At 37.8% G+C, this 25,664-nt stretch overlaps 1 protein-coding gene across 2 annotated transcripts; it reads right to left on the reverse strand.

The window, feature by feature from the left end:
- Positions 1–15,252: 15,252 nt before the first annotated feature.
- Positions 15,253–24,830, reverse strand: LOC104118676 (translation initiation factor IF3-1, mitochondrial). Of its 2 annotated transcripts, XM_009629975.4 has the most exons (9): positions 24,526–24,830; positions 24,351–24,441; positions 20,389–20,456; positions 18,955–19,050; positions 18,023–18,079; positions 17,410–17,478; positions 16,565–16,633; positions 15,447–16,459; positions 15,253–15,356 (listed from the first exon to the last, which is right to left on the reverse strand). In XM_009629975.4, exons 1-8 carry the CDS (start codon positions 24,736–24,738, stop codon positions 15,464–15,466), a joined length of 1,659 nt encoding a protein of 552 aa, XP_009628270.1. In that variant the 5' UTR covers positions 24,739–24,830; the 3' UTR covers positions 15,253–15,356; positions 15,447–15,463. The 2 variants fall into 2 exon arrangements, with proteins under 2 accessions (XP_009628270.1, XP_009628269.1); XM_009629974.3 differs by having other exon boundaries at positions 15,253–16,459.
- Positions 24,831–25,664: the final 834 nt, after the last annotated feature.

The raw sequence follows: 25,664 nt of genomic DNA on the forward strand, positions 1-25,664 counted from the left end.
TTGCTGCTTACGTTTGATTTTCTTTTATCTAGTGAAAATGTAAAATAAAGAAAATACGAATTCAGTTCCACATTATTTGTCGTTTAGACAAGTAGTTTTCAAAATTTTAGCATTTTAAGAAAATAAGAAATATTGATTATGTAATGAAACAATAAAAGAAGAAAGAACAATATTGCAGAGAAAAGAGAAAATTTTTATTGCTTTGAGATGATTTACGGTGGATAAAGCCTCTTTATTTATAGGGAAAAAAATAATTTAGCTACAAAGTAACAAACTCTCTAAAAGATAGACATTCACTCTTAAGTATAATTCTATTCATAACACTCTCCCTTGAATGTGTTGCTCAATAGGTAATGTGCCTCGTTAAAACCTTAACTAAAATAAAACTCAGTGGGAAAAAAATTCTAATAAAGGAAAAGGAGTATACATGTTTAATAATACTCATTTTGGTTGCCTCATTAAAAATCTTGCAAAGAAAACCCAGTGGGACAAAACCTTGTAAGGCAAAAAGAGTGCAACGCGTATTAACTCCCCATGATGAGATCATCAATTCACATCCTTGAGCCTTTACATCCCAATTTTTACACTAGTTTCTTAAAAGTTGACGTTGGTAAAGATTTTATGAACAAATCAGTCATATTATCACTTGAACGAATTTGTTGCACATTGATATCACCATTCTTTTGAAGCTCATGTGTGAAAAATAACTTCGGTGAAATGTGCTTTGTCCTATCTCATTTTATGAATCCTCCCTTCAATTAAGTTATGCATGTTGTATTGTCTTCATGCAAAATTGTGGGTAGTTTGTGACATTTCAAATCACATTTGTCTCGAATAAGATGTATTATAGACCTCAAGCACACACATTATCGACTTGCTTCATGAATAGCAATTATCTCAGCATGATTAGATGAAGTAGCTACGATTGATTGCTTAGTCGATCGCTAAGATATGACAGTGCCTCCACACGTAAACACATAGCCTGTTTGAGATCGAGCCTTGTGTGGGTCGGATAAATACCCAGTATCGGCATAATCAACAAGATCGGGACTGTAATTATTGCCATAAAATAAGCCCATATCGGTAGTCTCTTTTAGAGACCGCAATATGTGTTTGATTTCATTCCAATGTATCCTTGTAGGAGCAGAGCTATATCTTGCTAAAACATTAACTGAAAAAGTTATGTCAGGCCTTGTTATATTAGCAAGATACATTAGTGCACAAATCGCACTAAGACATGGTACTTCAGGACCAAGTAGCTATTCATTATTTTCTTGAGGTCGGAACGGATCCTTATTCACATCAAGTGATCGAACAACCATCGTAGTACTTAATGGATGCGCTCCATCCATGTAAAACCGTTTCAATATCTTTTCAATGTAGGCAGATTGATGAACAAAAATCTCGTTTATCAAGTGTTCAATTTGCAAACCGAGACATAATTTTATCTTTCCGAGATCTTTCATCTTGAATTCATTCTTTAAATAATCAATTGCCTTTTGGAGTTCTGTAGGAGTTCCAATAAGGTTTATGTCATCAACATATACGGCAAGTACAACATATTCCGATGTTGTTTTCTTTATAAAAACATATGGACAAATGGCTTCATTTATATATCCTTCCTTTAATAAATAATCACTAAGATGGTTATACTACATTCGACCTGATTGCTTTAGACCATACAAAGATCTTTGCAATTTGATTGAAAATATTTCTTGGGACTTTGAATTATGCGCGTCAGGCATTTTAAATCCCTTGGATTTTTCATGTATATCTCATTATCAAGTGAGATGTAAAGGTATATGGTAACCACATCTATTAAATGTATGTCAAGCTTTTCATGGACAACAAAACTAATGAGATAACAGAACGTTATAGCATCCATAACGGGTGAATATGTCTTTTCATAATCGACATCGGGCCTTTGTGAAAATCCTTGTGCAACAAGGCGTGCCTTATATCTTTATACCTCATTTTTCTCATTCATCTTGCGTACAAAGACCCATTTCTAGCCAACAGGCTTAACACCATTAGGTGTTTGGATTACATGCCCAAAAACTTCACGTTTCGCAAGTGAATCCAACTCAGATTGGATTGCTTCTTGCCATTTTGGCCAATCACGTCTTTATCAACATTCTCCAACATATTGAGGTTCAAGATCCTCACTATCTTACATAATGCTAGATGCAATATTATATTCAAAGACATCACCACTATATCAAATCGATTCAAATCTGTCTCAATATCGATTGGATTTATTAATAGTTCCTTATTTTCTTGAGTCTCAAGCTCAGTGATATCCTCATGAATCTCAGGATTGGTTAAATCGTGAATTTTTTCATGAGACTATTTCATAGTGCCATCTTGATCATTTATTTTTCTTTTTCAAGGATTTCGATCCTTAGAACCCAATGGCCTGCCTCGTTTTAGGCGTGCTTTTGACTCATTAGCTATGACACAAGAAGATTGTCCAACATGGACATCAATACGGATTGGAACATTCTCTGCAAGGATATGTGATTTTGTTATCCTTTTTAGGTCCGTAAATGCATCTAGCATTTGATTTGCTATTTTCTGCATATGGATAATCTTTTATACCTCTTTTTTACAAATAGAGGCACGTGGATCAAGATGAGACAATGATGGATTTTTTCATAAAATTTTTCGTTTGGTTTCACCAATTTCTCCCCCTAATTTTGGAAAAAATGTCTCATTGAATCGACAATCTGCAAATCGAGCAGTGAATAAATCTCTCGTTAATGTTTCAAGATAGCAAATAATGGAGGGCGATTCAAACCCAACATATATTCCTAACCTTCTTTGGGGACCTATTTTAGTGCGATATGGCGGTGCTACAGGCACATATACTGCGCATTCAAAAATTCTTAAATGGGATATATTAGGTTCATGACCCAAAACTAATTGCAACGGAGAATATTTATGATAATTTGTTAGCGAGACGAACTAGCATTGCTGCATGCAAAATGGCATAAACCCAAACAGAAGTAGGTAATCTCGTTTTCATGAGTTATGGCCTTGCTATCAATTGCAGTAGTTTAATCAAAGACTGTGCAAGGCCATTTTGAGTGCGAACACGAGCTACAAGATGTTCCACTTTTATTCCAATTTATAAGCAATAATCATTAAATATTTGGGATGAAAACTCAACAACATTATCAAGTTGAATAGACTTAATTGATTATCGGGAAACTGTGCCCGTAATCGAATTATTTGTGTAATTAATTTTGCAAACGCCGGGTTGCGAGATGATAATAGGCACACATGAGACCATCTAGAAGATGCATCTATTAAGATCATAAATATATAAACGGCCCACTAGGTGGGTGAATAAGTCCACAAATGTCCTCTTGTATACGTTCCAAAAATACAGGGGACTCAATCCCAACCTTTGTTGGTGATGGTCTAATAACTAACTTGCCTTGATAAGAAGAAGTGCAGGAAAACTCATTATTTAAAAGAATCTTTAAATGTAGGGGACTCAATACCAGCCTTTGTTGGTGATTGTCTAATAATTAACTTGCCTGGGTAACAAGAAGTGCAAGAAAATTCATTATTTAAAAGAATCTTTAAATTCTTGTCCAATACATGTCACAAGACAAAGATGGGAATTTCTCAATAACCCTTTTATGCCAAAGACATTCTTGGTAACGATGAGATATTCAAGGTTTTTTTTTATCTATTGTCTCAATATGATATCCATTTTGACGGATATCTTTAAAGCTCAACAAGTTCCTATTGGACTTGGAAGAGAACATTGCATTATCTATGATAAGCATTGTTCCCTTAGGCAGAGTTATAGTAGCTCTTCCAGAGCCTTCAATTAAATCACTATTACCAGAAATTGCAGTAACATCCGCCTTACACATACTTAAATGAGAGTATGTGTCTTACATGAATCAATTAAACAAATATTTTTACAATTAAACTTTGATCCAAATTTGCTTTGTGAGGTATCCATATTTGCTTCTCATGGTTTGACATACAAAAGAAATATACGAATAAACATCAGTATTTTCAGAGAAAAGAGAAAATAAATAGTTAAATCAATAACTCAATAATAACTTATAATGCAATTTCGAGTAAACTCTCATTATAATACGAACAATTATGTAGCTAAAAATAATGTAATTATACTTTACATATTCCTTAATAGACAGTAAAAAAAACAGAGGGAATTGGATTTATGAACAGTGCTTTGAGGAAACAATTGTAACAATGCATGTTTTTGTACCCTACGAATTTCGAAATTATAATAATAGTAAAAGTGAAAAATCAATGCGCATAGTTTCTGACGCTACTCGTAAGTACAAATAAGGACAAGTAGATATTTCCTTTTATTGCTTAACAGAAAGCTACTAACTTAATTTTACACATCAACATGATTGTCACTAACCACATAAATCCTTTATAATCTCCACGATCTTAGAGGTGGAGCTACGTACAGTTCTGCTTACATGTTCGATATACATTGGTCTCAATCTTGCATTTAATATACATAAATAATATACTCTTCCTGAAACACTGTTTAAAACGAAAACTAGAACTATATTTAATCAAAACGAACTAACACTGTTCCATAAAACAAATAATAATAATTGATACTAATGACTACTACTCATGTAAAGAACTATGGTTATATAATGTTTATTCACTAGCTACTATGAATAGACAAAAACAAAAATCAAACTATTCAATTGTCTTTAACCACAGATCCATCACCGATCAAGTGGTCTATTTTTCCATTAGAGTGCTCAAAGAAGTCTGTCACATCCAAGTGGGTGATGTCAAATTCATTGTCAGAGACAAAATTAGCTTCAGTTTTTTTTTCTTTAGAGATGCTTGATAAAGCTTATCTTGGTGTACGTTAAATATTTGTCCAATGCCTTTTTTCCATCGCAACGATAACATTCAGTTTCGGAACCCTTTACCTTTGGCTTCTCATCTTTTCCTTTCCACTTTTGGTGGTTATTTTCTTTGGGGGTGATTAATACCAGGAAAATTTCTTCCTTGGCCACGAACAGGACCACGACCTTTTCCACGCTTAGCATAATGTGAATACACCTCATTCACTTCAGGAAATGGTGTAGACCCAGTGGATCGATTTTTATGATTTCTCATGAGCAAGTCGTTGTTTCGTTCAGCCACAAAGAGAAGAGAAATCAACTCAGAGTACTTCTTAAAATATTTCTCTCGGTACTACTGTTGCAAGACCATATTGGAGGCATGAAATGTTGTGAACATTTTTTCAAGCATATCATAGTCAGTGATGTTATCTCCACAGAGTTTTAATTTAGAAGTAATTCTGAACATCACATAATTATATTCAGAAACAGACTTAAAGTCTTGAAGCCTCAGATGAGCCCAATCATATCGTGCTTGTGAAAGTGTGACCAACTTTAAGTTGTCATATCTTTCCTTTAAACCATTCCATAAAACAAGTGGATCTTTGACTGTGAGATATTCTATTTTCAACTATTTATCAAGGTGATGGCGCAAGAAAATCAAAGCCTTAGCACAGTCTTGGGTAGATGCTTTATTTTTATCTTTAATGGCGTCTCCGAGACTCATTGCATTTAAAGAATTGCTCAGATACCCGTGAGTGAGGCTTATTTGGGTCGTGTTATAAATGCGCTGGCTAAACCTATTGATGGTAGAGGTGAAATTTCAGCTTCTGAATTTCGATTAATCGAATCCGCCGCCCCGGGTATTATTTCGCGCCGTTCCGTATATGAGCCTCTTCAAACCGGGCTTATTGCTATTGATTCGATGATCCCTATAGGACGTGGTCAGCGAGAATTAATTATTGGGGACAGACAGACCGGTAAAACAGCAGTAGCCACAGATACGATTCTCAATCAACAAGGTCAAAATGTAATATGTGTTTATGTAGCTATTGGGCAAAAAGCATCTTCTGTGGCCCAGGTCGTAACTACTTTACAGGAAAGGGGAGCGATGGAATACACTATTGTGGTAGCCGAAACGGCAGATTCCCCTGCTACATTACAATACCTTGCTCCTTATACAGGAGCAGCTCTGGCTGAATATTTTATGTATCGTGAACGACACACTTTAATCATTTATGATGATCCCTCCAAACAAGCGCAAGCTTATCGCCAAATGTTGCGCATGTGCGAGAAGGCTATCGTATCTGCGAGCCCGCAGGTGCGAGACCTGGGGCGCAGATGCGGAAGGAAGGAAGAAGGTTATCTTCGCAGATACGGCGTGTCATGCAGGTGCGCGAGCGCAGGTGTGACAGGTTGGCCGCAGATGCGGAACCTGGGCTCAAAAGTAAGTTCCGCACCTGCGACGGAGTTTTTCGCAGGTGCGGTTGCGCAGAAGCGAGAAATGGTCCGCAGGTGCGAAAAAGCCTGGGCAGAAACCATAAATAGAAATCTTCGCGAATTTGGTTCATTTCCACCATTTTCAAGTTGGTTTTGGAGCTATTGGAGTGATTTTTGAAAGGTGATTCAAGGGCTATCAGTGAGGTAAGTTTCTTGAGTCCTAATACCCATATATATGGTGATTTTTCGTTGTTTAATCATATAATTAGTGAAAATGAGGGGTTAAGGCTTAGAATTTTTAGAGAGTAATTTAAGGATTTGAAGGACCAAACGATGTCGGATTTTGATGAATTTGGTATGGTTAGACTCTTGAGTGAATGGGCTTTCTAGTTTTGTAAATTTTGTCGGATTTCGATACGTGGGCCCGGGGGCTGGGTTTGAGCCAGTTTTGAGTTTTTGGTCTAAATTGGTAGTTTTTCTTATGGAATTTATTCCATTAGCATATATTGATGGTATTGTACTGATTATGAATAGATTTGGAGCATTTGGAGGCCGAGTCCAGAGGCAAGAGCATTGCGGGGTAGAGATTTGACCGGTTTGAGGTAAGTAACGATTATAAATCTAGTCTTGAGGGTATGAAACCCCAGATTTCGTATCATTTACTATTTTGAGGTGACGCACATGCTAGGTGATGGGCGTGCACCGTTGGGGATTGTGACTTGGTCCGTCCCGTAACAACTGTAAAGTTGCATATTTTGTTGAAACTATATGATACTTATGAGTTTTAGAAATGAGTTTCTGTAATTTGGGCTGAATGCCATGCTTGGGCCTTGTGCCAAATGCTATTTGGATCCTTAGGGGCCTTTTCTTACTATTCTATTGCTGTTTTCGATTTAAAAATCTATACTCAGTCATGGTTATACCTGTTTACTGCATAACTCAGTTTTCTTACTCTATTTTGATGCATATAATTATTGTTTTGGGCTGAGTACCCTGTTTTTACTGAAATGCCCGAGTGGCTTGAGAGGTTTATGACTGAGTGACGCAGAGGGTCTGATTTTGTGAGGATATTTATGGGATCGGATTGCACGCCACATCATGTTTGATATAGGCCGAGGGCGTGAGTGATATATTCCATGATTTGGCTTGATATAACGCTTGGGTTGAAGGAGCCCCTCCGAAATCTGTACATACCCCCAGTGAGTGGAGGTACCTACTAAGTGCGAGTGCCGAGTGCTGAGTGACTGGGAGGCATAAGTGATTGTGAGGTATGCCCGAGTGGCACGAGTGGCTGTGAGGTTTGCCCGAGGGGCTGTATACGAGTGATTGTGAGGTATGCCCGAGGGGCTGTTGTTCATAGTTTCATTATTTTTGCTCACCTTTGTATTGGGCCTCTGTTTGAAATTGTTGAAAAATATCTTTAAATGATTTTTGCTGGAACTGGGTTTTAAATGAGATGATTTGATTCAAACACTGATTTTTAAAGCATGTTGCATTTTACCGAGATTTCATGATATGAATTTTATATGCTTATTGCTCGTCACTACTGCTCAATCTTTATTTATTATTGTTACTTACTGAGTGGCGTACTCATGTTATTCCCTACACTTTGTGTGTAGATCCAGGTGTGGCTAGACACGGTAGCGGTTGTTGATTATTCTGGTTGCAAATTTTCTCGGGGATAACAAGGTAGCTGCTTGGCGATCGCAACCCCTGATCTTCTCCCTCTTATCTTCCTTTAGTTGTATTTAGCTATTTTTCACACTATGTTAGTCTTGATATTGTCAGACAAATGATAGTAGATACTTATGACTAGTGACACCCTGATGTCGGGCTTTTTTTCCGCATTTTTGTTTTGATTTGAACTCTTTTACGAAGGTTTTTATGTTAAATAGCCTTGAGATCTTTGAAATGAAAATATCGGTTTATTTTGGAAATGAATCGGCTTGCCTAGTTCCACGATAGGCGCCATCACGACAGATGTTAGTTTGGGTCGTGACAGATTGGTATCAGAGCCTAGGTTACATAGGTCTCACGAGTCATGAGAGGGTTTAGTAGAGTCTTGCGGATCGGTATGGAGACGTCTGTACTTATCTTCGAGAGGCTGCAGAACCTTTAGGAAACTCCACATTCTTGAATTCTTGTCGTGTGAATCTGTTGATTCTAGTAACTAAACACATGTTGTTTCATTCTCTCACAGATGGTAAGGACTCGTGCTACCGGTTAGGAGGGCCAGCCACCAGTACTACCAGTCAGGGCCGCGAGAGGCCGAGGCCACAATAGAGGCCGTGGTAGAGGCATAGGCGCAACCCGTACAACAGCTGGGGCAGTACCTGCAGATCCACCAGTTGTCCCGGATCAGGACCAGGTTCCAGTTGTTGATGCACCAGCTCAGGCACCACCTGTGCCTACTATGATTCCACGCCTTCAGGAGGCCCTAGCTCAGATTCTGACAGCGTGTACCGGCCTTGCTCAGGCGGTCTCTATTTTAACGGCCGCAACCATTTCTCAGGCCAGGGGAGGCACTCAGACTCCCATCGCTCGCACACCCGAGCAGGTTGTTCAAGGACTTCAGACACCAGAGGCACCACCATCCCAGCCGGTTATAATTGCATAGGATTATATGGTTCCTGCTATGCCTGAGGATGATCAGTGTAGGTTGGAGAGGTTTAGGAGACTCCATCCACCACCTTTCAGTGTCACAGAGAGAGAGGATGCTCATAACTTCTTGGACAGTTGTCAGAGGATACTCCGTACTGTTGGTATTTTGGAGACTTGTGGGGTCTCATTCATTACTTTTTCGTTCTCCGGGGCTGCACTCAGATGGTGGGAGACTTACGAGAGGCGTAGCCTGTTGGCGAAGCACCCCTTACTTGGCAGCATTTCTCCGTGGTCTTTTTGGAGAAGTTAGTGCCTCGATCCCGCAGAGAGGAGCTGCGTAGGCAGTTTGAGCGGCTTCACCAGGGTGATATGTTTGTGACGCATTATGAGATGTGGTTCTCTGAGTTGGTCCGTCATGCTATCTGGTTGGTTCCCATGGACATGGAGAGGATCATGAGGTTTATTAATGGTCTCGCTTATCAGCTACAGTTGCTCATGACCAGAGAGAGGGTTTCGGGTGCCACTTTTGATGAGGTTGTCGACATTGCTCAGCAAATTGAGATGGTTCGCGGTCAGGAGAGGATTGAGAGGGAGGAAAAGAGGCCTCGTGGTCATGGTGGATTCAGCAGTGCTCCTTTTGGGGGTCAGTTTGAGCACGGTAGAGGTCGTCATTTCAGGCATGCTCAGTTAGCTCGGTCATTTCACCGTGGTGCATCATCTGGCCATGGTTCTCACAGTTCTCATCAGGGCCACTCATCACTTAGTGCCCTTCCAGCTCAGAGTTCATCCCGTGCTCCACCTGTTCAGGGCTCTTCCATGCTAGGTTCTTCTACCAGTTATCCCGGTGCTAGGGTTTCCCTTCAGTTCCCGCCACCAGCACCAGGGAGTTGTTTTGAGTGTGAGGAGTTTGGGCATATGTGGAGGCATTGTCCTCGTCGTTATGGAGGTCTATCTCAGCTGAGGAGTTAGCCTCCAACTTCAGCACCAGTTACCTCACCACCCGCCCAGTCAGCTCGTGGTGGAGATCAGTCAGCTAGGGGTCACCCTAGATGGGGAGGCAGTTCAGGGGGTGGCCAGGCCCGTTTCTATGCCCTCCCTGCCAGACCAGACACTATTGCTTCAGATGTTGTGATTACAGGTATTGTTTCAGCTTGTCACAGAGATGCCTCAGTATTATTTGACCCTGGTTCCACGTATTCATATGTTTCCTCGTATTTCGCCCATTTTCTGGATTTGCCTCGTGAGTCTTTAGTTTCATCTGTTCATGTATCTACTTATGTGGGCGATACTATTGTTATGGACCGTGTATATCAGTCATGTGTGGTGACTATTGGGGGTCTGGAGACCCAAGTGGACCTTTTGCTGCTCAGTATGGTCGACTTTAATGTGATATTGGGTATGGATTGGTTATCTCTATATCATGCTGTTCTAGATTGTCACGCTAAGACGGTGACGCTGTCTATGCCGAAAATTCTGAGGGTTGAGTGGAGCGGTTCTGTAGATTATGTACCAAGTAGGGTGATTTCATATTTGAAGGCTCATCGCATAGTTGAGAAGGGTTGCCTATCTTATTTGGATTTTGTGAGGGATGTTAATGCAGAGACTCCTGTCATTTATTCTGTTCCGGTGATACGTGATTTTTCGGATTTCAGCATCCAACACTCATGTCATATAGTTCTTGCCAGAAATTTCAAGGGCAATGAACTTTTATTTCACAATATCACACATAGTTAAAAGAAGAGAAAAATTATATCTCAGTGTTCTCAATGAGCTTCTTGAGACGGTAGAGTTTCGTGCTGATAACATGTAATGAAATAATAAAAGAATAAGAAAAATATTGCAGAGAAAAGAGAGAATTCTTATTGCTTTGAGATGATTTATAGCGGGGTAAAGCTGCAACGACCCGGCCGGTCGTTTCGAGAATTATATCCCCGTTTCCCCTATTTCGAGAGTTACGCATGGGGGTTCGTAAGTGCGGGAAGTGCTGGACTAGGCAGGATGCGCATGTGCGAGAAGGCTATCGCATCTGCGAGCCCGCAGGTGCGAGACCTGGGGCGCAGATGCGGAAGAAAGGAAGAAGGCTTGCTTCGTAGATGCGGCGTGTCACGCGCAGGTGCGCGAGCGCATGTGCGACAAGTTGGCCGCAGATGCGGAACTTGGGCTCATAAGTGAGTTCCGCACTTGCGACGGATTTTTTCGCAGGTGCGGTTGCGCAAAAGCGAGAAATGGTCCGCAGGGCGAAAAAGCGTGGGCAGAACTCATAAATAGAACCCTTCGCGAATTTGGTTCATTTTCACCATTTTCAAGTCAGGTTTTGGAGTGATTTTTGAAAGATGATTTAAGGGCTATCAGTGAGGTAAGTTTCTTGAGTCCTAATACTCGTATATATGGTGATTTCCTATTGTTTAATCATGTAATTAGTGAAAATGAGGGGTTAGGGCTTGGAATTATTAGAGAGTAATTTAAGGATTTGAAGGACCAAACGATGTCGGATTTTGATGAATTTGGTATGGTTAGACTCGTGAGTGAATGAGCTTTCTAGTTTTGTAAATTCTGTCAGATTTCGAGACGTGGGTTCGAGGGCCGGGTTTGAGCCAATTTTAGATTTTTGGTCTAAATTGGTAGTTTTTCTTGTGGAATTCATTCCATTAGCATATATTGATGGTATTGTACTGATTGTGAATAGATTTGGACTATTTGGAGGCCGAGTCTAGAGGCAAGAGCATTGCGGGGTAGAGATTTGACCGGTTTGAGATAAGTAACGATTGTAAATCTAGTCCTGAGGGTATGAAACCCCGGATTTTGTATCATTTATTATTTTGAGGTGACACACATGCTAGATGACGGGCATGTAGGCATTTACCATTTTAGATTGTGACTTGGTCTGTCCCGTAGCAAATGTAAAGTTGCATATTTTGTTGAAACTATATGATACTTATGAGTTTTAGAAATGAGTTTCTATAATTTGGGTTGGATGTCATGTTTGGGCCTTGTGCCAATGCTGCTTGGACCCTTAGGGGCCTTTTCTTACTATCCTATCGTTGTTTTCGATTTCAAAATTTATACTCAGTCACGGTTATACCTGTTTACTGCATAACTCAGTTTTCTTACTCTATTTTGATGCATATAATATTTATTTTGGGCTCAGTACCCTGTTTTTACTGAAATGCCCGAGTGGCTTGAGAGGTTTATGACTAAGTGAGGCCGAGGGCATGATTTTGTGAGGATATTTATGGGATCGGGCTGCACGCCGCAACATGTTTGATATAGGCCGAGGGCCTGAGTGATTTATGTCATGATTGGCTTGATATAGCGCTTGGGCTGAAGGAGCCCCTCCGGAGTGTGTACACACCCCCAGTGAGCGCATGTACCTACTGAGTGCGAGTGCCGAGTGCTGAGTGACTGGGAGGCAAGAGTGATTGTGAGGTATGCCCGAGTGGCAAGAGTGATTGTGAGGTATGCTCGAGTGGCACGAGTGACCGCGAGGTTTGCCCGAGGGGCTGTATATGAGTGATTGTGAGGTATGTCCGAGGGGCTGTTGTCATAATTTCATTATTTTTGCTCACCTTTGCATTTAACCTCTGTTTGAAACTGTTGAAAAATATCTTTAAATAATTTTTGCTGGAACTGGGTCTTAAACGAGATGATTTGATTCAAACACTAATTTTTAAAGCATGTTGTATTTTACCGAGATTTCATGATATGAACTTTTTATGCTTATTGCTCGTCACTACTGCTCAGTCTTTATTTATTGTTGTTACTTACTAAGTTGGCGTACTCATGTTACTCCCTGCACCTTGTGTGCAGATTCAGGTGTAGTTGGACATGGTAGCGGTTGTTGATTATTCTAGTTGCAGATTTTCTCGGGGATAGTAAGGTAGCTGCTTGGCGATTGCAGCCCCTGCTCTTCTCCCTATTATCTTCCTTTAGTTGTATTTAGCTATTTTTCAGACTATGTTAGTCTTGATATTGTCAGACAAATGGTAGTAGATGCTCATGACTAGTGACACCCCGATGTCGGACTTTTCTTTTCCACATTTTTGTTTTGATTTGAACTCTTTTACGAAGGTTTTTATGTTAAATAGCCTTGAGACCTTTGAAATGAAAAAATCGGTTTGTTTTGGAAATGAGTCGGCTTGTCTAGTTCCACAATAGGCGCCATCACGACATGGGTTAGTTTGGGTCGTGACAAAAGCCGTCATTCACTTCAAGTACAATTCTATTCATAACAAATTACCTTTTTTCCAACTTCACTCTTTAGTGATCTAATTAGTGTTAATTAAATATGATGTTGGTGGAAATTTTTTTAATTAAGATATTTAAGAGATGGATAAAGAGTAAATTAAACAAATATTCTTATTTTGTTTTACTACACAAATTTCTTCATAATTAAAGGTACTGATATCTTTCTAAAGAATAATGTTGAAATATTTTCGTATTCAGCCATTTTCACTCTTATGAGCATCTCAGGGACTCGACCTATTCAGATTTGCCGAAAAGTTTCACTTTGAAAATAAAATACTACCAAAAATAATTTCATTCCCAAAGTTCGAACCACAGCATGCTCATATGTCTCGTACACATTTTTGGCGTTTTAGTTTATGACATCTTTTCTTTTTGCATTTTTGTCATAACTCTTGATTATATGGGAAATAGAAAGATATTACCCTTCTTGCCAATAAGTACATAAGAAAATTAGGAAATAAATGTTGGGATGATACCAATTTATATACTTCATCATATAGAGTTCAACCAAATTTATCTGATGAAATGAGGCAGTAGTACTGTTAGAAAACGATATCATGGTATATTCTTTCTTTCCTTTCTTTTCTACATTCGGTGTATGTGTTTACTATGATTTTAAAGTATACGAACAAGAGTAATATGAAAAAATTTGTAAGAAGTAATTTAGTTTTTTAATTAATTAATTTGAGAAATAAAATCAAGCGAACATAATTTCTCGTAACGGCAAAGGGCCAAATATACCCCTCTACTTTCGAAAATGGTTTAAAAATACCCATCGTTATACTATTGAGTTATCTATACCCCTGAAGTCATACTTTGGGTTCAAATATATCCCTCATTTAAATGGAGGGACACGTGTCATCGTCCTGTTGGTCAGTTCCAAATATCTCCTAATTAATTAAAAAGACCATTTACCCATACCCGAAAAATAAATTTTTTAAGCAATTTTTTTTTGTAAAAACTGAAAAAACTGAAATTATTTTAACTAAAAACTGAAAAAAACGAAATTATTCTTTTTTTTTTTTCAGTTTTTAAAAAAAACTGCTTTAGAAAAAACTGAAAAATATTTTCTAAAACAATGTTTTTGTAAAAACTGAAAAAAAACTAAAAAGCAATTTTCTAAAGCAATGTTTTTGTAAAAACTGAAAAAGTAAATATTTACTTTTTTCAGTTTTTAGTTAAAAATATTTCAGTTTTTTTCAGTTTTTAATTGCTTTACAGTTTTTTTTTTTTTTTCAGTTTTTACAAAAATATTGTTTTAGAAAATATTTTTTAGTTTTTTTAAAGTAGTTTTTTTGTAAAAACTGAAAAAAAATATATTTTCGTATTTTTTCAGTTTTTAGTAAAAATTTATTTTTAGTTTTTTCCAGTTTTTACAAAAAAAAATTATTTTTCAGGTTTGGGTAATGAGTCTTTTTAATTAATTAGGAGATATTTAGAATTGATCAACAAGACGATGACACGTGTCCCTCCATTTAAATAAGGGATATATTTAAACCCAAAGTATAACTGAAGGGGTATAGATAACCCAATAGTATAACAAGGGGTATTTTTAGACCATTTTCGAAAGTAAAAGGGTATATTTTTGCCGTTATCGTAATGACTAAGCACGTCTCACTGCTCAAAGATTGCTGCTGAATGACAGCTTAAAAATATCTACACTATTTGCTGAAAAAATGATCCATAAAACCATCAAATAACATACATGAATGAGAATAAAAATATCTACACTATCAATAGAGATTGACCTTAAATAATATAATGGGAGAAAAACACTTTTAACTCTGTTGTGAAGGTGGATAGTACTACAAAGAAAAGTAAGACTGCTAATTTGAAACAGAGGACATATAATATCATTGCTCTTGAGGAACTAAGAATAATATTTCATCTAATAAAGATATCAATCGATATTAGACTAAATGTTAATGTATCGAATTACAAACAAATTGATGAGGAGACTCCAGTATGCACCACCGGATCTGAAGGCCCCAAGTCCACTGTACGCAAACCAACTCCAAAATGCATTATTTTGCAATAACAGAACAAAAAAGATCTCATAAACTTTTTATTACAACCCCCCCCCCCCCCCCCCCCCAAGTATATCTCGAAGAAATCCCGAATAGTCAAAAGAATGAAAGGTTTACCAGACATTTCTGGTATTCTGAGGTGCGGCTGACATGGTAAAAGCTCAAATCAGCCTAAGACGTACTGCACGTTAGATGCATCTCGTCAATAAAAAAGGTGCAAATCGGATTATTTGCTCTGCTTAAAATGTAGAAACTAAATTTGGAAGCACACCATATAATTTCTGCAACTTAGTGTTGAGTTTCCGAGTTCTGGTTTGGGATCATCTTCGAACTCTCACTAAAGATCGGGTATTTCCCTGGACCATCCCTCTTACCAAGATCAGGTCTTCTAGCTTGGGGATTAGCCATATGTAAACCTCTAGGATCTGAAGCACTAGAGTTCCTTCCAGAATTAGACTGCTCACTTTTCTTGTACCTATTTTCTGTAGCAACATTGCTCTCCTTGCTAGGAGTCCTGTCTGCTGGTGCAGAGCTAAAAATACCAAAACCAGAGGATGGAGAACTTCGAACACCAGAATGAGAAGGATGTTGCTCCGGAGACCCATTAAGAGGAGACTTCCTCAGCAACTGAGATTCACTGTCTCTAGTATGTGACAAGCTACTCCTATCCAGTGGCAGTTGCCTTCCTATATCAGATAGGCTGTCCGCTGTCATTGTGCTCCTTGAACTTGGGGTGCTACTAGGAGCTGATTTGGTAGGTATGGATGAGTTTCTAGGGTCTCTTCGATACCTATTTTCTTCCCCTGATGGAGCCTGCACTGTGTTCCCTGATTCTCTTCTGAAACTACTTTGCCCTCCAAATGAAGGCCCAGCTGCTCCAGTTCGAGAAGAATCACGTGCAAAATCTGAAGAAACATTTGTAAAACTTGGAGTTCTAGCACCTACATTTTCGCCCTCCACAAAATCAAAAACCTTCCTGGAATCGCCTTTTGCACCAGATACTCTCCAGTCTGATCTCTTGTCATCCACATCTTCATCAGTCATTTCTTCTTGACAGCTATCATCATCACTTTCAACACTAGATTCAGTACCATCACAGTTTTCATCCAATTGTAAAGAACTTTGAGATGCTGCATCCTCTTCAAAACTGGCAGTTTTGCATTCTTTTGACACTTTCTTTCCTGAACCCTTCTTTGATGGACCGAACTTAACATGCCTGACAACAATATACGCCTGCTTTTTCTCCACTCTTGGTCCACTTTCAATATAGGCAACATCTTCAATCTAAAGAAAACAACACCCATCCAAGGCACAGAGCTTAAATAATAAAATAACAATTAACAATAGCTTCAAACAGGATGCTACCAACAGAATAGCAGCATATCTTACCAGAGGAGAGAAACGTGATAACACTGCTCCCAAATCCTCTCCTTCATTGCCCATGGACATGGCTGTACACTGTTCAGGAACACAAAAGATCATAACTGATTATATTTGACAAAAAGATAACCAAACATACATTCTCATGCAACCAACATTATCTGCTTTACCAAAAACATTGCAGACAAAAAATCCTCAAGAAATCAACGTCACATTTTTATAAAAAAAACATGAAGTTGCTACCAAAATACCCTGTCCAAAGCTCCAAAAAAAAAAAAAAAAAAAAAAAAAAAAAACCTGTCCAAAGCTGGTTTAGACTTCTCACAAAGTAACAAAGAATTTTATCGAACTTTCTTGAAGCCAAGCTTCAGGTAAACAACAGAAGACCCATTCAAGTTGCTTATTATGCACCCTAGTTTTCCAAACATGCATGTGACAGTGGACTGGCTCAACTCCATAATAATCAAGTGTCACAGAAGATATCAAATAGAAAAAACTCAAAAAGTAGTGAAAACCAGCATCTACCTAAAATTTTCCACGCTTGCTCTTTTTTTTGTTTTGCGTTAAAATTGATCATTCAAAAAGAGACCATTTTAAGTTTTTTGATAACCGGAAAATCCCCGAGGCCAGTAGTGCATAGAAGCTCGGTGAATAATAGGCTCGTCCTTTTACCCTTCTCCACTTAAATATCATGCTTTTGTCTATGGCAGTTTTCGAACTCGTGATGTGCGCCTAACCCACTAGACCGAAGCCCTACGGGCCAATAGAAAGAGCATTTTATTTGCATGCTTTTCTTAAAACAGAAGATGGCACGATGCAATGAAAAACAAATTGAGTGTAGATACATTAAGTACCTTCACCCGATAGCCACGCTCCATCATTCGTTTAACTGTATCTGCTTTAATTTTCAAGTCTTTTTTTTCCTGCATGAGAGAGAGAGAGAGAGAGAGAGAGAGAGAGAGAGAGAGAGAGAGAGAGAGAGAGAGAGAGAGAGAGATTCAACCCCACAATTGATTTCAAGGCATCATAAAAGTAAGGACTGCAAAATTTCAAACAATTGTCAATTATATGGTGCGCTTCCATGGTTAAAGGTGGATATCATTTTAAAGTTTCTTCTTTTCAAGTATAATAAACAGCTATCAGAACGAATCACTTAGTCATTGGCAAATAGTCCGTGCAACAGCAAAAAATGAAGGCATCTGATTCAATCTGAAACCTGATAAGAAACCGACTCTCAAACCTATCTAACAGATGATTATCATATGCTCCTTTAAGGATCTGGTATCTCATTTATAAGAAAAAGCACCATCCATAGTAGTCATAAGAACTCCACTGATATCAAAATACCAAATTTTGTGCAGAGCTTCACGAAAGGCTAAGTTCTATTGTATTGTGATCATACGCAAGGCACCGGATCTGATACGTCATGGGAATGCTATAACGGAGAAAAACAAGGAATAGACTTACGATTTTCCCAACAAATCGGACTTCTTTACAATCTCCCTTCTTCAAAGTTAACTCAGACTGCAAAATATTACAAGAAAAAATCAAGTACTGAAGACAATTAACTAAAGCAGAGCCAAAAAAAAATTTGACTAATAATTGTACACTGCCCCTTTACATCTGAATTTTTTGCATGCTAATTATATCTTTTCTAAGAAGGGCATGCCAATTTTATCTGATTCTTGCTTATTCTCTCAAAGGCAAACAAAACACTACCACAATATTGAAAAGGAAAAATAGGGGTCCACAATCATTTACGCATGCGACGAGGTTACTCTATAAAAGGTCACTGTTGCACCCCCACCAGAAACAGGTACCAAGTAGCTCTATCCACCAAGGCTTGGACAGATAGAAAGAAATCACCTAGTGTTTATTGTCTCTGTTGAGAATTGAACCTGAGACCTCATGGTTCTAAATTCACTTCATTGACCACTAAGCCGCACCCTTGGGTGCGAACAACCCATAAATTTTCATGAGTAAGAACACCAAGGACTTTCAAGGTCAGATTCTATGTGATAGGGAGAGATTTTACCATTAAATTTACAAATCACTTTCTTCCTACATATATAAACATAAATCAAGTATGGAATATCATCATTAAAGATGCAGTAGCTGAACAAGCGGATCCAAGCTTCAATGCTTGAGGTCACTTGACCTAAAAGAATTAACTTGCGCCAAAAAGAATGGAGGTAGCTTAGTTGAGCTCGACTTCATCAAACTTAGTCAAGCTTTAACTAGACTTGGCAAGCTCTAAAGCTTAAACAGTTTTAAGTCACAATCAATACCACATTTATATGATATTGAAGCTAAAGAATGGCTTCAGATACAAAATAAACACCAATTGACTGATGCTAGCAACACCTCTAATACACAGGCATTATCAAGGGAGAACGTACCTTGCTTTTTTTAGCATTGTCCTTTAATTGTTGTTGATACTTCTCTTTGTGGTAGTCCATAATTTTGCAGACTGGTGGTTTGGCATTTCGTGACACCTGCAAAATCACAAAAACCAATTTAGCATACAGTATATCAGATGGAGCCACATATTATTAAATGGTCCTGCTTTATTGGGGAAACCATATACTAACACCTGTTAGACCCCTTCCCTTATTCCTTCCCTATTGATGTCGGATTGAAGCTAAAAGTGGAAGTGAAGAAGGGCACAGAGAATTGCAGAACAACGGATTAGCAACTTCAACTCTTTCCAAAGATTAGGGTCCAGCCACATCATTTGGCAAGAGAAGTTGTTAATTAGAGAGACATTTCACATCCGAAGTATCTTTACAAGCTTTCTTTTTTCCCATTTGTCCTCCCATTTGGTATAGCTTTTTTTTTTTTTTTGGATACTATCCTCCCATTTGGTATAGTAAGAAGATTATGAAAATATGATTAATTCCCTATCACTTCTTCCCATTTGCTTTCTTGTCTTGCCAGAATATACGGAGAAGCTTACAAACTTCAGTAAGGGAAGTAGGTGTAAGTCCTCCCTATCCTGACTTCTTAAGTTCACTAACCAAAAAATGTCATACTTGATATGCACACACCTCATCTTCACATATCTATATTACTTAAAATTGGTTGAAAAACTACTTTTAAGGGCTTGTGGCAAAAATAAGACATCCTTCTCAATATAATCTTCTCCTAGTAGCAAGAAAGCCAAGAAAATGTTTATATACACTTCTTTCAACGAACAAAAGACCTTTGTTTTTCTATAAACTAGACGTCTTTTCACTCAATTTTCTCTTAGCAATCATCTTATCCAGTCCATGACCAGATTTGAGAACATTTCAACCATGGCCTATGTACACAGGCACTCTACATTGCAACAGAATTGAATTAATAAGAATTTTCACATCTTAGAGTTTTTAGTGTCTGTTGCAGATGAGTTGACAACTAAACCAAAATAAAATCCATCAGATTGACAAAAGTCAGTTCTTTGTGACTTTTCCTGTTAGCCCCGCTTAATTGCATATTGAGCTGCTATGACGTGAAATGAAGAGAGCAGAATTGAGTAATACAAGATGTGAGACGAAGAGTACAGAATCAGTCAGGAAAGGGAAGAATGATACAAAGGGCAACTGTCCTATCAAGGCCTGCGTACGCACTACCCTTCCAGACCCCACTTGTGGGAATATACTGGGTTGTTGTTGTTGTTGTTATTGCCGGTTATGAACCAGAAAAGATCTTCAGCGAGAAAGTTTATTTCCCTCATTGTGTTTTCATGTTATAATAAGCATTAACTTGACATTTGTGTTAGTTTATCCTAGTATGTTTCTGTCAGTAGTATCACTCTTGTAACTGTAAGTAAGCTCATGATTGACACTTCTTACCTCCACCAAATCAAGATTGAGACTTCTTGCAAGTTCCCACGCTTCACGTATTGACACTACGCGATGACCTGCAAAAATGCAAAGAATAAGACCTGAAATAATAGGAAATAAACAAGAACTGTATCATATAATAGCAATTAATCAACACTAGATTCTGAGACATGCGTATAACAGTTAGAACAATGTCAACTGCTTGACTTAAACCCAGAGCACTAAAGCTACCTCTTTTCTTCTCATTTTACATACTAAGGGAGAAAACTCAAAACAAAAAACTAAAGCTTTCGCTTATATTATTTTCTTAAACAGAAGTAAGGCAGAGTAATACAAGAAAAGTGTACAACCAAAAGCCATGAACATATGTCTCGGGGTAACTAGGCCATGGTGCTGTCCAAACAGATGCAAAGCAAAAATATGGTGAGTTTTATGTGCAGCTCAGAATCAATTGTTTTGTAAATAGGTTAGAATTCATTTTTTCTTTAATAGTCTACTCTGATTTAATCCCATTTCAATCTCTTTAAGTTTTGGCTTTATAATTCAATTACAGATTCATAAGATTACTGGTTTTATAATTTCGAGACTTCAGGCATAAAGAATCTCAAACTTGATAAATGGAGTCCTTTGCTTGGTCCAGAATTTCAAAACAACATTGCTTTAAATGCTATTTCTAACCCTTGATATATATTAGAGCATCCGGCAATTCTTCAACACATTTTAACCTTTTGTACAAGGCCGGCTCTAAGGTGAAGCCGGACAGTAAGGCCACTGCTTTAGGCCCCCAAATTTGAGGGGCCCCATTTTTAGCAAAAATATGTTATAGGCTTATAGTTTTGTTTTCCCTAAATAGTGAGAACATGAATTTAAGTCAATTGGTTTTTTGGCTCTTTACAAATTTGTTTTTAGTTTTATGACCCTACCTTTTTTTTTTTTTGCACATGGAAAATTTACTTTTACACGTAAGAGATCTATCTTTTAAACATAAGAGATCTAAAAAGGTCATTTTCTTAAATTCAAAATTGTAAAGGGGCCTGATGTACAAATAACACCACTTTTTAAGAAAGACATAAACATAAAGAGTTCTACATGTATAGAATCTTTAGACCTGAATTTTATCATTAACAGTGTAAGATGGGGAGTGCAGACACCATCGTAAGTAAAAAAAGTTCTTTTCCCATTTTTCATGCCGTTATTTCTTATGCCAATGCCTCAACTATTGTTGTTGAACAACATTAATTGATTTGAAGGTTCTTATTACTTACTCCCTCCGTTCCAATTTATGTGAACCTGTTTGAGTGGGCACGGAGTTTAAGAACAAATGAAGACTTTTGGAATTTGTGGTCCTAAGCAATTCAAAAAGGGGCCCAGAGTATTTGTGTGGTTATAAAAGTTTCTCATTAAGGGTAGAATTGTAAGTTTAAGCAAAATTGTTTCCAAATTTAGAAATGGGTCATTCTTTTTGGAACGGACCAAAAAGGAAATAGGTTCACATAAACTGGAACAGAGGGAGTATTATGTTGCTCAACAAAAAAAATAAATTATTTTACACCACTAAAATAAAGAAATCGGATTTGATAATAATGGTGTAATTTATAGAAAGAAAAAGATTGATGAGAATGTTGATAATCACAAAGTCTCTTGAAGAATTTCTTTTTTAAGGTTGGTTACTTCTTTTATGCAGTAGACCAAGCCAAGTTCACTTCAGAATAGATTTAAATAATTTAAAGCGTATGTTCTTCAATATTTCTTAAAACGTAATAGTCACTCTAATATTGACGATTTAGACTTATTTTCTGAATTAAAAGTGTTTAGACTCACCAAGAGCAACAACATCTCAAGAAGCTCACCATGATACAGTGGCAACCCCTCATAGCAAAAATTGTGGCTAAAATCTCTTCATGGACTACAAAGAAGCTATCATATGCTGGGAGAATTCAATTGATTCAAACAGTGTTATTTGGGATCCAATCTTATTGGGCTCAACTCTTCCCTTTACCAGCTAAGGTGATACAAATAGTTGAAGCCCATTGCAGAAGCTACCTGTGGTCTGGTCTGGGGGTGATACAATTACAAAGAAGGCCCTTATTGCTTGGGAGAAGATCTGCCTGCCTAAGTCTACATGGGGGCTTAACTTGCATAATCTCCAGGTATGGAACAATGCTGCGATTGCAAAGACACACTGGGATTTGACTCATAAGCAGGATAAACTTTGGATAAAATGGATCCATGCCTAAGGATCAGAGTTTGGGAACTATGACCATTACACAAACCTCTAGTTGGATGGTTAGAGAAATTTTGGGGGCAAGAGATACCATTGGGCAGCTGAGCAGACCCATTGCTGAACATAAGAGTGTCATTAAACAAATATACTTACAACTGATACCAGAATACCCAAAGGTAAGGTGGAGAAAACTAATGTTCCAGAACTTTGCAAGACCAAAAGCCTTATTCACAATGTGGCCGCAATGTCAGGACAAGCTTCTAACAGTGGATAGATTGCTGAGATAGGGCCTTAATGTACAAGTTGTATGTGCAATGTGTCAAGCTCACAATGAAACAAGAAACTATTTATTTGCTGAATGCAGATATGCTCAGGCAATTTGGAACAGAGTCAGCAAGTGGGCGCAACAACAACTCTATGGTGGCAGTAAATGGGAACTACAATTCCAAGAGATTGTTAAAAGTATACAAGGAAAGACAACAAAGGCCAAACTCATTAAGATGATATATGCTGAAGTTATATATGCCATATGGAAGGAGAGGAGTGCAAGAGTTTTTGAAGGGGTGGCCAGAGATTGTGAAGGAGTGGCAAAAGAGATAGCATGTGTTTGTAGCTGCAGGGTTGCTGGGGAGCTGAAATGCCTAATGCAAAAGCTAGTTTTCTAAGTTTCTTCCTTAATCTACACATAGCACTGCTGTATAGGAAAGCTGGGATCTTTGATTATGTTTTCTTTTTCTTTTTTTAGATTAGCTGGCTGAGTGTGCTATGCTAATGATTTGTAATTGCTTTGGTAATTAATAAAAAGCCTAATTAATTACCAAAAAAAACATCTCAAGAAATATTAAACGAATTAGCTATATTATCAATTGAAAAATAATTAGAAGAAATCGATTGTAACAAAAAGTAACTTTGCATCTCACAATGCTAAAAGAAATAGACTTCGCATAAATTAAGATTTTCTTTTTAAGTTTAAGGCCTCCATTAAATTTTGGCTTTAGGCCCCTAGTATGGTTGAGCCGCCCCTGCTTTTGTATGATGCATCAGGAATTATTCCAATGTTCATTAAGCTTTCATCCTTCTTACATGTTACCCCAGCACCAACCTCTTGCTAATTCTTGGTTCTCTGCCAAAATACTTTGCGATGCTTTCAACCATGACTATTAAGAAAAATAAAGCAACTAAATTGTTTTTTTTTTTGTTATCAGTTCCATTTAGCAATGTACTTTCTATACTTAAAGCTCCAATAAGCTACTCTAGTCATAACATGTGAAATTGAGAATCCCTTTTTTTTTTTGGATGAAGAGTGAAATTGAGAATCCTAATTATGGGTACCCGGGTAACATAATCACACCCCAAGGAACTTTGACCATTTAACTTGCATTTTGAGTTTTCCAACAAAAGCTGTTCCTCGAGGTTACATCTCATATGCCCACCCTATCAAGATTTGGAAGTCAGAGTCCATAAATGTGACTTTCTTTCAACATTAATCACAATATACTGTACTACCATACTATGACGATCTTAGCATCTTGCTTCATAAAACTTCATACAAATTCAACCTTCACTTTTTTCCCCTTGACTATTCCACAAGGTATCTACTACCTCCCACTAGCAAAGAAATCCTGTACTATGTCGACTAAGGCTTAAGCTATCACCTAGTGTTTTTTGAAAAAAGTTCGACCTTCCTTCTTCATGAAACAAATAAAAAAAAACACCGAGAAAGTACAAAGAAGAGTTATAAAATCACCTTCATCACCGACAAGCCTAACAAAATCTGCTTTGATTTCGTGATTCAATCTGGGCCCACTCGAATCCTTCTCTTCCTTCCTCGTTTTCACCTGCAAAATCAGTTACACTCATCACTACACGCATGATTATCAATGGACATAAAATAATTACGTGATCTTAATTGCTTAGCTTACCTGTACAGGTGCTGCGAAAAACCTGACACTTTGTGCAAATTCGAATGGACTTTTCTGGATAGTTAAGCTAGGGTTACTGAGAATCCGAACTGAAGTGTGTGAAGAAGCATTGGCAATGAACGAATTGGAACCTTGGCATTGAAAATAAGACCTTTTCAGGTGAATTGATAGGGTTTTGATTTTGGAGTTGTTCACTCTACACCAAAACGCCATTGTTGTGCTTTCACGTACACTCTGAAAGTCTCCACCGGAAGGTGGAAAAATATTGCTCCGAAAAGTGAATCGGGCTATGCAGGAGGGTCCGAAGATTCCGAACTGTTGTTGTAGACAGAGATATTTGGGCTTTCCCAAATCAATTCATCTGGACTCAAATTGGGCTTCTAGTTGGGCCTTTCTCTTTCCCTACTATGAATAGGGAGATTTACACAAATTCTTTTAAATTTTTGCCTCGTCAGAATCTGAAGTAAAATTCCGGCTGGTCGCCACGTTTTCTTTATTTGATACTAGTCAATTTGACAGTCATGAAAGAAAATAATAAATTTATGAAATACATATTTTTTTGTAAATTTAATCGAGGTAAGAGAACAAAATTTTCATGTATACACATAAGAAATCAATTTCATAAGTGAATTAAATACCAAATATAAAAAAAAAATTCTCTAGGGCTCCAACACCCTCCATTTATTTTAGAAATTAAAAAAGAAATAAAATAAAGGAGTCCACAATCAGCAAACATTTGGGCACAGACGCTTTCGACTGCCATGCCCGTAAACTCAATTTATAGACCTCAGAAACATTAGGAAAGAGCGAAGTTTTGCCAATGCATGACCTTACATGTATTGGCTATCACGTGCAAAGTAACAGAAATAAATTAGGGACAAGTGCAGAGATAATCATTCACAGGTATATTATTTAAAAATTAGCCAGACAATTCAAAACAATACAACTCTGTAAATAAGGTCTCCGCTACTTTTGTACATATTACAGAATTATATTTGGGGAAATTTTTGAAATACTAATGTAAGCTGTAGCCGGTAGTAGCGACTCTAATTCAATTCCTAGCTGGATACGGCTTTCCAGAAGTTAGTATGTATATGAAGCCCGCTTTTATAAACGCCTCCGGTTCTCTTCGAAAGGAA

This window comes from Nicotiana tomentosiformis, chromosome 1 (assembly GCF_000390325.3).
Source record: "Nicotiana tomentosiformis chromosome 1, ASM39032v3, whole genome shotgun sequence".
NCBI classification, from domain to species: domain Eukaryota; kingdom Viridiplantae; phylum Streptophyta; class Magnoliopsida; order Solanales; family Solanaceae; genus Nicotiana; species Nicotiana tomentosiformis.